General features: G+C 57.4%; 1 protein-coding gene across 3 annotated transcripts in view; it reads left to right on the top strand.

Moving 5' to 3' along the window:
* Window positions 1-18,753, top strand: part of MCCC1 (methylcrotonyl-CoA carboxylase subunit 1) — a 36,089-nt gene that overhangs the window by 1,443 nt on the left and 15,893 nt on the right. The window contains exons 3-12 of one of the 3 annotated variants that reach the window (XM_061581832.1): window positions 807-940; window positions 1,978-2,073; window positions 2,697-2,818; window positions 3,970-4,117; window positions 6,233-6,354; window positions 7,499-7,610; window positions 8,536-8,617; window positions 13,259-13,386; window positions 14,495-14,681; window positions 16,921-17,030. In XM_061581832.1, coding sequence (XP_061437816.1) covers window positions 807-940; window positions 1,978-2,073; window positions 2,697-2,818; window positions 3,970-4,117; window positions 6,233-6,354; window positions 7,499-7,610; window positions 8,536-8,617; window positions 13,259-13,386; window positions 14,495-14,681; window positions 16,921-17,030 — 1,241 coding nt within the window. Of the gene's footprint in view, window positions 1-806; window positions 941-1,977; window positions 2,074-2,696; window positions 2,819-3,792; window positions 3,822-3,969; window positions 4,118-6,232; window positions 6,355-7,498; window positions 7,611-8,535; window positions 8,618-13,258; window positions 13,394-14,494; window positions 14,682-16,920; window positions 17,031-18,753 lie in introns of those variants that run through there. The other 2 variants (XM_061581833.1, XM_061581834.1) reach the window with 2 other exon arrangements.

Below are 18,753 nucleotides of genomic sequence, written 5' to 3'. Positions count from 1 at the left end.
CCATCATCTACAGCATGGCTACATCAGCTCCACGTGGAGATCGCGTGACCCCAGTGTCTCCGTGTCTCTGTGTGTCTTTGTGTGTCCCCGTGTCTCCGTGTCCCCGTGACCCCGTGTCTCCGTGACCCTGTGTCTCCGTGACCCCGTGACCCCGTGACCCCGTGTCTCCGTGACCTCGTGACCCCGTGTCTCCGTGACCCCGTGACCCCGTGTCTCCGTGACCCCGTGTCTCCGTGTCTCCGTGACCCCGTGACCCCGTGACCCCGTGTCCCCGTGTCCCCGTGACCCCGTGACCCCGTGTCTCCGTGTCCCCGTGACCCCGTGTCCCCGTGTCTCCGTGTCCCCGTGACCCCGTGACCCCGTGTCTCCGTGTGTCTCCGTGTGTCTCCATGACCCCGTAACCCCGTGTCTCCGTGACCCTGTGTCTCCGTGACCCCGTGTCTCTGTGACCCCTTGACCCCGTGTGTCCGTGACCCTGTGACCCCGTGTCCCCGTGACCCCTTGACCCCGTGACCCAGGCAGGATCGACTCGGTGTTGGTGGCGAACCGGGTTGAGATTGCGTGACCCCGTGACCCCGTGACCCCGTCTCTCCGTGACCCCTTGACCCCGTGTCTCCATGACCCCGTGTCTCCGTGACCCCTTGACCCCGTGACCCAGGCAGGATCGACTCGGTGTTGGTGGCGAACCGGGTTGAGATTGCGTGACCCCGTGACCCCGTGTCCCCGTGACCCCGTCTCTCCGTGACCCCTTGACCCCGTGTCTCCGTGACCCCGTGTCTCCGTGACCCCTTGACCCCGTGACCCAGGCAGGATCGACTCGGTGTTGGTGGCGAACCGGGGTGAGATTGCGTGCCGCGTCATCCGTTCGGCGAGGGCCATGGGGGTGCGGAGCGTGGCGGTGTTCAGTGACCCCGACGCTGCAGCCATGCACGTCGCCATGGTAACCAAAGCGGGAACAGTAACCATGGCAACCGCCACCACGACCGCCGCCGCCACCACCGCAACACTCATCACGTGAACCGCAACAACCACCACCACGCCAACAACAACCACCACCACCACCGCCGCCATAGCAACGACAACCACCGCCATAGCAACAACAAACACCGTCATGCCAACAACAACCACCGCCATAGCAACAACAACCACCGCCATAGCAACAACAACCACCGCCATAGCAACAACAACCACTGTCATGCCAACAACAACCACCGCCATAGCAACAACAACCACCGCCATAGCAACAACAAACACCGCCATAGCAACAACAACCACCGCCATGCCAACAACAACCACCGCCATAGCAACAACAACCACCGCCATAGCAACAACAACCACCGCCATGCCAACATCAACCACCGCCATAGCAACAACAACCACCGCCATAGCAACAACAACCATCGCCATAGCAACAACAACCACCGCCATGCCAACAACAACCACCGCCACCACAGCAATCGGCACGACCATCACCATGGCGATGGTTGTGCTCTGAATGGTGGTGGCGAGCGATGTTGTGACGTCACCACCACTTAGTGGCGGTTGTTGTTGTTGTTGTTTAAGCAATGTTGCGAGTGGTGGTTGTTGTTGTTGGAGCGATGTCGCGAGTTGTGGTTGTTGTTGTTGGAGCGATGTCGCGAGTGGTGGTTGTTGTCGTCGTTGTTGTTGTTGTGACGTCACGAGTGGTGGTTGTTGTTGTTGTGACGTCACGAGTGGTGGTTGTTGTTGTGATGTCACGAGTGGTTGTTGTTGTTGTTGTGACATCGCGAGTGGTGGTTGTTGTTGTCGTTGTTGTTGTTGTGACGTCACGAGTGGTGGTTGTTGTTGTGACATCGCGAGTGGTGGTTGTTGTTGTCGTTGTTGTTGTTGTGATGTCACGAGTGGCGGTTGTTGTTGTTGTTGTCGTGATGTCACGAGTGGTTGTTGTTGTTGTGGTGGTGGTGGCGAGTGGTGGTTGTTGTTGTTGTTGTGTTGTAGGCGGACGAGGCGCACCACATTGGCCCCGCGGCCTCCCAGCTGAGCTACCTCAACATGGACAGGATCCTGGAGGTGGCTCGACACTCGGGGGCTCAGGTGAGACACGGGGGGGGGGGCTCAGGCTCAGGTGAGACACGGGGGGGGGGCTCAGGCTCAGGTGAGACACGGGGGGGGGGCTCAGGCTCAGGTGAGACACGGGGGGGGGCTCAGGCTCAGGTGAGACACGGGGGGGGGGCTCAGGCTCAGGTGAGACACGGGGGGGGGGGCTCAGGCTCAGGTGAGACACGGGGGGGGGCTCAGGCTCAAGTGAGACACGGGGGGGGGCTCAGGCTCAGGTGAGACGGGGGGGGGGCTCAGGCTCAGGTGAGACACGGGGGGGGGCTCAGGCTCAGGTGAGACACGGGGGGGGGGCTCAGGCTCAGGTGAGACGCGGGGGGGGGGGCACGGGGGGGAGCACTAGGGGGGGGGCACTAGGGGGGGGGCACGGGGGAGGGGGCACGGGGGGGACACGGGGGGGACGGACGAGGGGGGGCACACGGTGGGGGGAATATGGGGGGGGCACGGGGGGGAGGGGTGTAGATTGGGACACGTTGGATGGTCGCTCACAGATTGCTGCTTTTCACTGTCTCACCCCCACGTGCCCCCCCCACGTGCCCCCCCCACGTGCCCCCCCCCACGTGCCCCCCCCCACGTGCCCCCCCCCATGCCCCCCCCCCCAGGCTGTGCACCCAGGCTACGGGTTCCTATCGGAGTCTGCCGAGTTTGCCGAGCGGTGCCAAGCGGCCGGCGTCGTCTTCGTCGGACCGCCCGCCTCCGCCATCCGAGACATGGGGTTCAAGAGGTGCTCACCACTCGCTCGCTCACCACTCGCTCACCACTCACTCACTCAGTCACTCGCTCACTCGCTCACCATGCTCACCACTCACTCACCGCCTCCGCCATCCGAGACATGGGGTTCAAGAGGTGCTCACCACTCGCTCGCTCACCACTCGCTCACCACTCACTCACTCAGTCACTCGCTCACTCGCTCACCATGCTCACCACTCACTCACCGCCTCCGCCATCCGAGACATGGGGTTCAAGAGGTGCTCACCACTCGCTCGCTCACCACTCGCTCACCACTCACTCACTCAGTCACTCGCTCACTCGCTCACCATGCTCACCACTCACTCACCGCCTCCGCCATCCGAGACATGGGGTTCAAGAGGTGCTCACCACTCGCTCACCACTCGCTCACCATGCTCACCACTCGCTCACTCACCAATCACATGCACCACTCACTCACCACGCTCACCACTCACTCGCTCACTCAGTCACCGCCCGCCTCCGCCATCCGAGACATGGGGTTCAAGAGGTGCTCACTCACCTCGCTCGCTCGCTCACCACTCACTCACCACGCTCACCATGCTCACTCACCACTCACCACTCACTCAGTCACTCGCTCACTCGCTCACTCACTCACTGCCCGCCTCCGCCATCAGAGACATGGGGTTCAAGAGGTGCTCACCACTCACTCACTCACCACTCGTTCACCATGCTCACCACGCTCACTCACCACGCTCACTCACCACTCACTCACTCACCGCCCGCCTCTGCCATCCGAGACATGGGGTTCAAGAGGTGCTCACTCACTCACCACGCTCACCACTCACTCACCACGCTCACCACTCGTTCACCACTCGCCCACCACTCACTCACCATGCTCACCACTCAATCACTCACTCACCACGCTCACCACTCACTCACCACGCTCACCATGCTCACTCACCACTCACTCAGTCACTCACTCACTCGCTCACTCAGTCACCACCCGCCTCCGCCATCCGAGACATGGGGTTCAAGAGGTGCTCACCACTCACTCTCCGCTCACCCCCCCCTCACCCCCCTCACCCCCCTAACCACCTCCCCCCCTCACCTTCCTCACCCCCCTCACCCCCCTCACCCCCCTAACCACCTCCCCCCCTCACCCCCCTCACCCCCTCACCCTCCCAGCACATCCAAGGCCATCATGGAGGCGGCCGGGGTGCCAATCATCAAGGGTTACCACGGCGACGACCAATCAGAGGGGCGGCTGAGAAAGGAGGCGGAGCTCATCGGCTACCCGGTGATGGTCAAGGCCGTGAGGGGCGGCGGTGGCAAGGTGATGGTGGTGATGGTGGTGATGGTGGTGATGGTGATGGTGGTGGTGATGGTGGTGATGGTGGTGATGGTGGTGATGGTGGTAGTGGTGATGGTGGTGATGGTGATGGTGGTGATGGTGGTGATGGTGGTAGTGATGGTGGTGGTGATGGTGGTGATGGTGTTAGTGGTGATGGTGGTGATGGTGATGATGGTGGTGATGGTGGTGATGGTGGTGATGGTGGTGATGGTGGTAGTGGTGATGGTGGTGATGGTGATGGTGGTGATGGTGGTGATGGTGGTAGTGGTGATGGTGGTGATGGTGATGGTGGTGGTGATGGTGGTGATGGTGTTGATGGTGTTGATGGTGATGGTGGTGATGGTGGTGGTGGTGATGGTGGTAGTGGTGATGGTGATGGTGGTGATGGTGGTGATGGTGGTGATGGTGGTAGTGGTGATGGTGGTGATGGTGATGGTGGTGGTGGTGATGGTGTTGATGGTGATGGTGGTGATGGTGGTGGTGGTGATGGTGTTAGTGGTGATGGTGATGGTGGTGATGGTGGTGGTGATGGTGTTAGTGGTGATGGTGGTGATGGTGGTAGTGATGGTGGTGATGGTGGTGATGGTGTTAGTGGTGATGGTGGTGATGGTGATGGTGGTGGTGATGGTGGTGATGGTGATGGTGGTGGTGATGGTGTTAGTGGTGATGGTGGTGATGGTGATGGTGGTAGTGATGGTGGTGATAGTGGTGATGGTGGTGATGATGATGGTGGTAGTGATGGTGGTGATGATGGTAGTGTTGATGGTGATGGTGGTGATGGTGAGGGTGGTGATGGTGGTAGTGATGGTGGTGGTGATGGTGGTGATGGTGGTGATGGTGTTAGTGGTGATGGTGGTGATGGTGGTGATGGTGGTGATGGTGATGATGGTGATGGTGGTGATGGTGGTGATGGTGGTGATGGTGGTGGATGGTGGTGGTAGTGGTGATGGTGTTGATGGTGGTGATGTTGATGGCGGTGATGGTGGTGTTGGTGATGGTGATGATGGTGATGGTGGTGATGGTGGTGATGGTGGTGATGGTGGTGGTGGTGATGGTGGTGGTAGTGGTGATGGTGGTGATGGTGGTGATGGTGGTGATGGTGATGATGGTGATGGTGGTGATGGTGGTGATGGTGGTGATGGTGGTGGTGGTGATGGTGGTGGTAGTGGTGATGGTGGTGATGGTGGTGATGGTGTTGATGGTGATGGTGGTGGTGGTGATGGTGATGGTGGTGATGGTGGTGGTGATGGTGATGGTGGTGATGGTGATGGTGGTGATGGTGATGGTGTTGATGGTGTTGATGGTGTTGATGGTGTTGGTGGTGATGGTGTTGATGGTGATGGTGTTGATGGTGTTGATGGTGTTGATGGTGTTGATGGTGGTGATGGTGATGGTGTTGATGGTGATGGTGTTGATGGTGTTGACGGTGTTGGCGTTGATGATGTTGATGATGTTGATGGTGATGTTGATGGTGTTGATGGTATTATTGATGGTGACGTTGCACAGGGCATGAGGATTGTGCGTAGCGACGCTGATGGTGTTGATGGTGATGATGTTGATGGTGTTGATGGTGTTGATGTTGATGATGTTGATGATGTTGATGGTGTTGATGTTGTTGATGTTGCACAGGGCATGAGGATTGTGCGTAGCGACGTTGATGATGTTGATGATGTTGACGGTGTTGATGGTGTTGATGGTGTTGACGGTGTTGATGGCGATGATGATGTTGATGATGTTGATGATGTTGATGGTGACGTTACACAGGGCATGCGGATTGTGCGTAGCGACGTTGATGGTGTTGATGGTGTTGATGATGATGTTGGTGTTGATGGTGTTGATGATGATGGTGTTGATGATGTTGATGATGATGTTGGTGTTGATGGTGTTGGTATTAATGTTGATGTTCATGTTGATGATGTTGATGTTGATGGTGTTGATGTTGTTGATGTTGATGGTGTTGATGTTGTTGATGTTGCACAGGGCATGAGGATTGTGCGTAGCGACGCTGATGGTGTTGACGGTGTTGATGTTGATGATGTTGATGATGTTGATGGCGATGATGATGTTGATGATGTTGATGGTGATGATGTCGCACAGGGCATGCGGATTGTGCGTAGCGACGCGGAGTTTGAGGAGCAGCTGGGAGCGGCGCGCCGAGAGGCGATGAAGTCGTTCAACAACGACGACGTCATCATCGAGAGATACGTCGATAACCCACGGTGAGACCACGTGACGTGGGGTGGTGTGACGTGGTGGTGTGGGGTGGTGAGTGACGTGGTGGTTTGGGGTGGTGGTGTGACGCGGTGTGACGTGGTGTGTGACGCGGTGTGACGTGGTGTGGTGTGTCAGGCACGTGGTGTGTGACGTGGTGAGTGTGACGTGGTGAGTGTGACGTGGTGAGTGACGTGGTGTGTGTGACGTGGTGAGTGACGTAGTGAGTGACGTGGTGAGTGACGTGGTGAGTGACGTGGTGTGTGACGTGGTGAGTGACGTGGTGAGTGACGTGGTGAGTGACGTGGTGTGTGACGTGGTGAGTGTGACGTGGTGAGTGACGTGGTGAGTGACATGGTGAGTGACGTGGTGAGTGACGTGGTGAGTGTGACGTGGTGAGTGACGTGGTGAGTGACGTGGTGAGTGACGTGGTGAGTGACGTGGTGAGTGACGTGGTGAGTGACGTGGTGAGTGGTGAGTGACGTGGTGAGTGACGTGGTGAGTGACGTGGTGAGTGACGTGGTGAGTGGCGTGGTGAGTGACGTGGTGAGTGACGTGGTGTGTGTGACGTGGTGAGTGACGTGGTGAGTGACGTGGTGAGTGACGTGGTGTGTGACGTGGTGAGTGTGACGTGGTGAGTGACGTGGTGAGTGACGTGGTGAGTGACGTGGTGTGTGACGTGGTGAGTGTGACGTGGTGAGTGACGTGGTGAGTGACGTGGTGAGTGGAGTGACGTGGTGAGTGACGTGGTGAGTGACGTGGTGAGTGACGTGGTGAGTGACGTGGTGAGTGACGTGGTGAGTGACGTGGTGAGTGACGTGGTGAGTGGTGAGTGACGTGGTGAGTGACGTGGTGAGTGACGTGGTGAGTGACGTGGTGAGTGGCGTGGTGAGTGACGTGGTGAGTGACGTGGTGAGTGACGTGGTGAGTGACGTGGTGAGTGACGTGGTGTGTGACGTGGTGAGTGTGACGTGGTGAGTGACGTGGTGAGTGACGTGGTGAGTGACGTGGTGTGTGACGTGGTGAGTGTGACGTGGTGAGTGACGTGGTGAGTGACGTGGTGAGTGACGTGGTGAGCAGGTGAGTGACGTGGTGAGTGACGTGGTGAGTGACGTGGTGAGTGACGTGGTGTGTGACGTGGTGTTGTGTCAGGCACGTGGAGGTACAGGTGTTTGCGGATCACCACGGCAACGCCGTCTACCTGTTTGAGAGAGACTGCAGCCTCCAGCGGAGGCACCAGAAGGTCATCGAGGAGGCTCCAGCGGTGAGGGACATCGTCAACATCAACAACAACAACATTTACCATCAACAACATCAACAACAACATCACCATCATTAACAACAACATCAACAACAACAACATCATCGCCACCATCATCATCACCATCATCATCATCACCATCATCATCATCGCCACCATCATGACCACCATCAACATCATCGCCACCATCATCACCATCAACATCTTCACCATCAACATTGTCACGTTGCTGATGATGATGATGTTGATAATTGTTTTTTACCCTTCTATCTGGCAACAAAACTGACACCTTTTTTACAAGGAGTCATGTTTGCATAGACCACAATACCTGCAGCCATAATGCAAACAAAAAACATAACTCTGATAATGTATGTACTGTCCTTGAAGTTGATTGGTCCACACCCGAGACAGCTTTCCTTAGAGCCTAGTCCAACCCATGTGAGACCTGGTTTTCACCTGAGGACGGCTGCTTGCGTTGTGGCCGAAACGTCGTGAGAATTATTTTATTATGTTTTATGTTATTATTTTATTATTTTCCTTCTACGTGACTTTATCGAAAGAACCAAGAAGATTGTTGATGATGTTGATGATGTTGATGATGATGTTGATGATGTTGATGATGTTGTTGTTGATGATGTTGTTGATGATGTTGATAATGTTGATGATGTTGTTGATGATGTTGATAATGTTGATGATGTTGTTGTTGATGATGTTGATAATGTTGATGATGTTGTTGTTGATGATGTTGATAATGTTGATGATGTTGTTGATGATGATGTTGTTGTTGATGATGTTGATGATGTTGATGATGATGTTGTTGATGTTGATGTTGTTGTTGATGTTGTTGATGATGTTGATGATGTTGATGATGTTGATGATGATGTTGTTGATGTTGTTGTTGATGTTGTTGTTGATGTTGTTGATGTAGCCGGGGCTCTCTGAGGAGGTTCGCAGGGAGATTGGGGAGGCGGCCGTCAGAGCAGCGAAGGCGGTGAACTACGTGGGGGCCGGTGAGCACACGCCTCACACTCACCTCACACTCACCTCACACTCACCTCACACTCACCTCACACTCACCTCACACACACACACACCTCACACACACCTCACACTCACCTCACACTCACCTCACACACACCTCACACACACCTCACACACACCTCACACTCACCTCACACACACCTCACACACACCTCACACACACACACACCTCACACACACCTCACACTCACCTCACACTCACCTCACCTCACACTCACCTCACACTCACCTCACACTCACCTCACACACACCTCACACACACCTCACACTCACCTCACACTCACCTCACACTCACCTCACACACACCTCACACTCACCTCACACTCACCTCACACACACCTCACACACACACACACCTCACACACACCTCACACTCACCTCACACTCACCTCACACTCACCTCACACACACCTCACACTCACCTCACACACACCTCACACTCACCTCACACACACCCCACACACACCTCACACTCACCTCACACTCACCTCACACTCACCTCACACTCACCTCACACTCACCTCACACACACCTCACACTCACCTCACACACACCCACACACACCTCACACTCACCTCACACTCACCTCACACTCACCTCACACTCACCTCACACACACCTCACACACACCTCACACTCACCTCACACTCACCTCACACTCACCTCACACTCACCTCACACTCACCTCACACTCACCTCACACTCACCTCACACACACCTCACACACACCTCACACTCACCTCACACTCACCTCACACTCACCTCACACACACCTCACACTCACCTCACACTCACCTCACACTCACCTCACACTCACCTCACACTCACCTCACACTCACCTCACACTCACCTCACACTCACCTCACACACACCTCACACACACCTCACACTCACCTCACACTCGCCTCACACACACCTCACACTCACCTCACACTCACCTCACACTCACCTCACACACACCTCACACTCACCTCACACTCACCTCACACTCACCTCACACTCACCTCACACTCACCTCACACTCACCTCACACACCTCACACTCACCTCACACTCACCTCACACTCACCTCACACTCACCTCACACACGCCTCACACTCACCTCACACTCACCTCACACTCACCTCACACACACCTCACACACACCTCACACACGCCTCACACACACCTCACACACACCTCACACTCACCTCACACTCACCTCACACTCACCTCACACTCACCTCACACACACCCCACACACACCTCACACACACCTCACACACACACACACCTCACACTCACCTCACACACACCTCACACACACCTCACACACACACACACCTCACACACACCTCACACTCACCTCACACTCACCTCACACTCACCTCACACTCACCTCACACTCACCTCACACACACCTCACACTCACCTCACACACACCTCACACACACCTCACACACACACACACCTCACACTCACCTCACACACACCTCACACACACCTCACACACACACACACCTCACACACACCTCACACTCACCTCACACTCACCTCACACTCACCTCACACTCACCTCACACACACCCCACACACACCTCACACTCACCTCACACACACCTCACACACACCTCACACACACACACACCTCACACTCACCTCACACTCACCTCACACACACCTCACACACACACACACCTCACACACACCTCACACTCACCTCACACTCACCTCACACTCACCTCACACTCACCTCACACACACCCCACACACACCTCACACTCACCTCACACACACCTCACACACACCTCACACACACACACACCTCACACTCACCTCACACTCACCTCACACACACCTCACACACACACACACCTCACACACACCTCACACTCACCTCACACTCACCTCACACTCACCTCACACTCACCTCACACTCACCTCACACACACCTCACACTCACCTCACACACACCTCACACTCACCTCACACACACCCACACACCCTCACACTCACCTCACACTCACCTCACACTCACCTCACACTCACCTCACACACACCTCACACTCACCTCACACTCACCTCACACTCACCTCACACTCACCTCACACACACCTCACACTCACCTCACACACACCTCACACTCACCTCACACTCACCTCACACTCACCTCACACTCACCTCACACTCACCTCACACTCACCTCACACTCACCTCACACTCACCTCACACACACCTCACACTCACCTCACACACACCTCACACTCACCTCACACTCACCTCACACACACCTCACACTCACCTCACACTCACCTGTCACTCACCTCACACTCACCTCACACTCACCTCACAACTCACCTCACACTCACCTCACACTCACCTCACACACACCTCACACTCACCTCACACACACCTCACACTCACCCTCACACACACCTCACACACACCTCACACTCACCTCACACTCACCTCACACTCACCTCACACTCACCTCACACTCACCTCACACTCACCTCACACACACCTCACACTCACCTCACACACACCTCACACACACCTCACACTCACCTCACACACACCTCACACACACCTCACACACACACACCTCACACTCACCTCACACTCACCTCACACACACCTCACACACACACACACCTCACACTCACCTCACACTCACCTCACACTCACCTCACACTCACCTCACACTCACCTCACACTCACCTCACACACACCTCACACTCACCTCACACACACCTCACACTCACCTCACACACACCCCACACACACCTCACACTCACCTCACACTCACCTCACACTCACCTCACACTCACCTCACACACACCTCACACTCACCTCAGACTCACCTCACACTCACCTCACACTCACCTCACACTCACCTCACACTCAACTCACACTCACCTCACACACACCTCACACTCACCTCACACACACCTCACACACACCTCACACTCACCTCACACACACCTCACACTCACCTCACACACACCTCACACACACCTCACACACACCTCACACTCACCTCACACACACCTCACACTCACCTCACACTCACCTCACACTCACCTCACACTCACCTCACACTCACCTCACACTCACCTCACACACACCTCACACACACCTCACACACACCTCACACACTCCTCACACACACCTCACACACTCCTCACACTCACCTCACACTCACCTCACACTCACCTCACACTCACCTCACACACACCTCACACTCCTCACACTCACCTCACACTCACCTCACACTCACCTCACACACACCTCACACTCACCTCACACTCACCTCACACTCACCTCACACTCACCTCACACTCACCTTACACACTCCTCACACACACCTCACACACACCTCACACTCACCTCACACACACCTCACACACACCTCACACTCACCTCACACACACCTCACACACACCTCACACTCACCTCACACTCACCTCACACACACCTCACACTCACCTCACACACTCCTCACACACACCTCACACACACCTCACACACACCTCACACACACCTCACACTCACCTCACACACACCTCACACACACCTCACACTCACCTCACACACACCTCACACACACCTCACACACACCTCACACACACCTCACACACACCTCACACACACCTCACACTCACCTCACACACACCTCACACACACCTCACACTCACCTCACACACACCTCACACTCACCTCACACACACCTCACACTCACCTCACACACTCCTCACACACACCTCACACACACCTCACACACACCTCACACACACCTCACACACACCTCACACACACCTCACACTCACCTCACACTCACCTCACACTCACCTCACACACACCTCACACACACCTCACACACACCTCACACTCACCTCACACTCACCTCACACACACCTCACACACACCTCACACTCACCTCACACTCACCTCACACTCACCTCACACTCACCTCACACACACCTCACACTCACCTCACACCACACACCTCACACTCACCTCACACACACCTCACACACACCCCACACACACCTCACACACACCTCACACTCACCTCACACACACCTCACACACACCTCACACTCACCTCACACTCACCTCACACTCACCTCACACTCACCTCACACACACCTCACACTCACCTCACACACACCTCACACTCACCTCACACACACCTCACACACACCTCACACTCACCTCACACACACCTCACACTCACCTCACACTCACCTCACACACACCTCACACACACCTCACACTCACCTCACACACACCTCACACACACCTCACACTCACCTCACACACACCTCACACACACCTCACACTCACCTCACACACACCTCACACTCACCTCACACACACCTCACACTCACCTCACACACACCTCACACACACCTCACACACACCTCACACTCACCTCACACTCACCTCACACTCACCTCACACACACCTCACACTCACCTCACACACACCTCACACACACCTCACACACACCTCACACTCACCTCACACACACCTCACACTCACCTCACACACACCTCACACACACCTCACACACACCTCACACTCACCTCACACACGCCTCACACACGCCTCGCACATGCTTCCCAGGCACGGTGGAGTTTGTGATGGACGCTGCTCAGCGTTTCTTCTTCATGGAGATGAACACGCGGCTCCAGGTGGAGCACCCCGTCACGGAGCTCGTCACCGGCACCGACCTCGTCGAGTGGCAGCTGCGGGTGAGGGGTCGCGGGGTCACGGTGTCGCGGGTCGAGGGGTCGTGGGGTCGCGAGGTCAACACTTTCATTTTATATTGCTGCAAGTTGCACCGTGTCTCCCCGTGTCTCCCCGCGTCTCCCCGCGTCTCCCCGTATCTCTCAGTGTCTCACTCTCTCCCCGTGTCTCTCCGTGTCTCCCCGTGTCTCCCCGCGTGTCTCCGTGTCTCTCCCTGTCTCTCCGTGTCTCCTCGTGTCTCTCCGTGTCTCCCCGTGTCTCACCGTGTCTCTCCGCGTCTCCCCGCGTCTCCACGTGTCTCACTCTCTCCCCGTGTCTCCCCGTGTCTCCCCACGTCTCCCCGCGTCTCCCCGCGTCTCCCCATGTCTCTCCGCGTCTCCCCGCGTCTCACTGTGTCTCTGTGTCTCACTGTCTCCCCCTGTCTCCAGGTAGCAGGTGGCGAGTGTCTCCCACTCAGCCAGGCGGAGCTGCGTGTGCTTGGACACGCCGTGGAGGCCGCGTCTCTCTGTGCCTCACTGTCTCTCTGTGTCTCTGTGTCTCTCTGTCTCTCTGTGTCTCACTGTCTCTGTGTGTCTCTGTGTCTCTGTGTCTCACTGTCTCACTGTGTCTCTGTGTCTCACTGTGTCTCTGTGCCTCACTGTCTCTCTGTGTCTCTGTGTCTCTCTGTCTCTCTGTGTCTCACTGTCTCTGTGTGTCTCTGTGTCTCTGTGTCTCACTGTCTCTGTGTGTCTCTGTGTCTCTCTGTCTCTCTGTGTCTCACTGTCTCTGTGTGTCTCTGTGTCTCTGTGTCTCACTGTCTCTGTGTGTCTCTGTGTCTCTGTGTCTCTGTGTCTCACTGTGTCTCTGTGTCTCTGTGTCTCTCTGTCTCTCTGTGTCTCACTGTCTCTGTGTGTCTCTGTGTCTCTGTGTCTCACTGTCTCTGTGTGTCTCTGTGTCTCTGTGTCTCTGTGTCTCACTGTGTCTCTGTGTCTCTGTGTCTCTCTGTCTCTCTGTGTCTCACTGTCTCTGTGTGTCTCTGTGTCTCTGTGTCTCACTGTCTCTGTGTGTCTCTGTGTCTCTGTGTCTCTGTGTCTCACTGTGTCTCTGTGTCTCTGTGTCTCTCTGTGTCTCCAGATAGCAGGTGGTGAGCGTCTCCCGCTGAGCCAGGCGGAGCTGCGTGTGCGTGGCCACGCCGTGGAGGGCCGTGTCTACGCCGAGGATCCCTCCCGCGGGTTCCTGCCCGTGTCGGGGCGGCTCCACTTCCTGTCCCCGGCGCCCGCACCCGGAGGCCACGTCCGCGTGGACACGGGCGTGAGACAGGGTGAGAGACACACGGGGACACACGGGGACACGGGCGTGAGACAGGGTGAGAGACACGCGGGGAGACACGGGGACACACGGGGACACGGGCGTGAGACAGGGTGAGAGACACGCGGGGAGACACGGGGACACACGGGGACACGGGCGTGAGACAGGGTGAGAGACACGCGGGGAGACACGGGGACACACGGGGACACGGGCGTGAGACAGGGTGAGAGACACGCGGGGAGACACGGGGACACACGGGGACACGGGCGTGAGACAGGGTGAGAGACACGCGGGGAGACAGAGAGACACACGGGGACACGGGCGTGAGACAGGGTGAGAGACACGCGGGGAGACACGGGGACACGGGCGTGAGACAGGGTGAGAGACACGCGGGGACACACGGGGACACACGGGGACACGGGCGTGAGACAGGGTGAGAGACACGCGGGGAGACACGGGGACACACGGGGACACGGGCGTGAGACAGGGTGAGAGACACGCGGGGAGACACGGGGACACACGGGGACACGGGCGTGAGACAGGGTAAGAGACACGCGGGGAGACACGGGGACACACGGGGACACGGGCGTGAGACAGGGTGAGAGACACGCGGGGAGACACGGGGACACGCGTGGACACGGGCGTGAGACAGGGTGAGAGACACGCGGGGAGACACGGGGACACACGGGGACACGGGCGTGAGACAGGGTGAGAGACACGCGGGGAGACACGGGGACACACGGGGACACGGGCGTGAGACAGGGTGAGAGACACGCGGGGAGACAGAGAGACACACGGGGACACGGGCGTGAGACAGGGTGAGAGACACGCGGGGAGACACGGGGACACGGGCGTGAGACAGGGTGAGAGACACGCGGGGACACACGGGGACACACGGGGACACGGGCGTGAGACAGGGTGAGAGACACGCGGGGAGACACGGGGACACACGGGGACACGGGCGTGAGACAGGGTGAGAGACACGCGGGGAGACACGGGGACACACGGGGACACGGGCGTGAGACAGGGTAAGAGACACGCGGGGAGACACGGGGACACACGGGGACACGGGCGTGAGACAGGGTGAGAGACACGCGGGGAGACACGGGGACACGCGTGGACACGGGCGTGAGACAGGGTGAGAGACACGCGGGGAGACACGGGGACACACGGGGACACGGGCGTGAGACAGGGTGAGAGACACGCGGGGAGACACGGGGACACACGGGGACACGGGCGTGAGACAGGGTGAGAGACACGCGGGGAGACACGGGGACACACGGGGACACGGGCGTGAGACAGGGTGAGAGACACGCGGGGAGACACGGGGACACACGGGGACACGGGCGTGAGACAGGGTGAGAGACACGCGGGGAGACACGGGGACACACGGGGACACGGGCGTGAGACAGGGTGAGAGACACGCGGGGAGACACGGGGACACACGGGGACACGGGCGTGAGACAGGGTGAGAGACACGCGGGGAGACACGGGGACACACGGGGACACGGGCGTGAGACAGGGTGAGAGACACGCGGGGAGACACGGGGACACACGGGGACACGGGCGTGAGACAGGGTGAGAGACACGCGGGGAGACACGGGGACACACGGGGACACGGGCGTGAGACAGGGTGAGAGACACGCGGGGAGACACGGGGACACACGGGGAGACACGGGGAGACACGTGGGGACACGTGGGGACACGGGCGTGAGACAGGATGAGAGACACGCGGTGGAGACAGAGAGACACGGGGAGACAGGGTGATAGACACGCGGGGAGACACGGGGAGACAGGGTGAGAGACACGCGGGGAGACACGGGGAGACAGGGTGAGAGACACGCGGGGAGACACGGGGACACACGGGGACACGTGGGGAGACAGGGTGAGAGACACGCGGGGAGACAGAGAGACACGGGGAGACAGGGTGAGAGACACGCGGGGAGACACGGGGACACACGGGGACACGCGGGGAGACAGGGTGAGAGACACGCGGGGAGACAAAGAGACACGGGGAGACACGGGCGTGAGACAGGGAGAGAGACACGCGGGGACACGTGTGCACTCACTAGCTCGCTCACTCACTCACCCACTCACCCACACACTGTGTGAGTCTATGGGTCTCTGTGTGTCTCTGTGTGTCTCTGTGTGTGTCTCTGTGTGTGTCTCTGTGTGAGTCTGTGTCTGTGTGTGTCTGTGTGTGTGTCTGTGTGTGTGTGTCTGTGTGTGTCTGTGTGTGTCTGTGTGTGTAGGGGACGAGGTGACGTCGCACTACGACCCCATGATCGCCAAGGTCGTGGCGTGGGGCGAAGATCGCGACACGGCGCTGGGGCGGCTGCACCACGCGCTGAGCCAGTACCACGTGCGCTCACCCACTCGCTCACCCACACGCTCACCCGCACGCTCACCCACACGCTCACCCGCATGCTCACCCACACGCTCACCCACACGCTCACCCACACGCTCATACGCTCACCCACTCGCTCACCCACACGCTCACCCATGCACTCATTCACTAGCTCACCCATACACTCACTCATTCACCCACTCACTAGCTCACCCACTCACTCACCTACACACTCACCCATACACTCACTCATGCACCCACTCACTAGCTCACCCACTTACTCACCTACGCACTCACCCATACACTCACTCACCTACAGACTCACCCATACACTCACTCATTCACCTACTCACTCACCCATACACTCACTCATTCACCTATTCACTCACCCATACACTCACTCATTCACCTACTCACTCACCCATACACTCACTCATGCACCCATTCACTAGCTCACCCACTCACTCACCTACACACTCACCCATACACTCACTCATGCACCCACTCACTAGCTCACCCACTTACTCACCTACGCACTCACCCATACACTCACTCACCTACAGACTCACCCATACACTCACTCATTCACCTACTCACTCACCCATACACTCACTCATTCACCTATTCACTCACCCATACACTCACTCATTCACCTACTCACTCACCCATACACTCACTCATGCACCCACTCACTAGCTCACCCACTCACTCACCTACACACTCACTCACCTACACACTTACCCATACACTCACTCATTCACCCACTCACTCACCCATACACTCACTCATTCACCTACTCACTCACCCATACACTCACTCATTTACCTACTCACTCATCCATACACTCACTCATTCACCCACTCACTAGCTCACCCACTCACTCACCTACACACTCACCCATACACTCACTCATTCACCTACTCACTCACCCATACACTCACTCATTCACCCACTCACTAGCTCACCCACTCACTCACCTACACACTCACCCATACACTCACTCATTCACCTACTCACTCACCCATACACTCACTCATTCACCCACTCACTAGCTCACCCACTCACTCACCTACACACTCACCCATGCACTCACTCATTCACCTACTCACTCACCCACACACTCACTCACTCACTCACTAGCTCACCCGTGTCTCCGTGTGTCTCCGTCTCTCCGTGTGTCTCCGTGTGTCTCCGTGTTTCTGCGTGTCTCCGTGTCCACGTATCTGTGTGTCACCACGTGTCCCCGTGTCTCCGTGTCTGTGTGTCTCCGTGTCTCCGTGTCTCCGTGTCCCCGTGTCCCCGTGTCCCCGTGTCTCCGTGTCTGTGTGTCTGTGTGTCTCCGTGTCCCCACGTGTCTCCGTGTCTCCGTGTCCCCACGTGTCTCCGTGTCTCCGTGTCCCCGTGTCCCCGTGTCCCCGTGTCTCCGTGTCTCCGTGTCTGTGTGTCTGTGTGTCTCCGTGTCCCCACGTGTCTCCGTGTCTCCGTGTCCTCACGTGTTTCCGTGTATCCGTGTCTCCGTGTCTCCGTGTGTCTCCGTGTCTCCGTGTCTGCGTGTCTGCATGTCTGTGTGTCTCCGTGTCCCCACGTGTCTCCGTGTCTTCGTGTCCTCACGTGTCTCCGTGTATCCGTGTCTCCGTGTCTCCGTGTGTCTCCGTGTCTCCGTGTCTGCGTGTCTGCATGTCTGTGTGTCTCCGTGTCTCCGTGTCTGTGTGTCTGTGTGTCTCCGTGTCTCCGTGTT

Source organism: Lethenteron reissneri, unplaced genomic scaffold, assembly GCF_015708825.2.
Source record: "Lethenteron reissneri isolate LAM-NWPU_2019-01 unplaced genomic scaffold, ASM1570882v1 scaffold_1638, whole genome shotgun sequence".
In the NCBI taxonomy this organism is placed as follows: Eukaryota; Metazoa; Chordata; class Hyperoartia; order Petromyzontiformes; family Petromyzontidae; genus Lethenteron; species Lethenteron reissneri.
The sequence above is the reverse complement of the archived record's forward strand: the minus strand, read 5'-3'. Positions and strand labels throughout refer to the sequence as shown.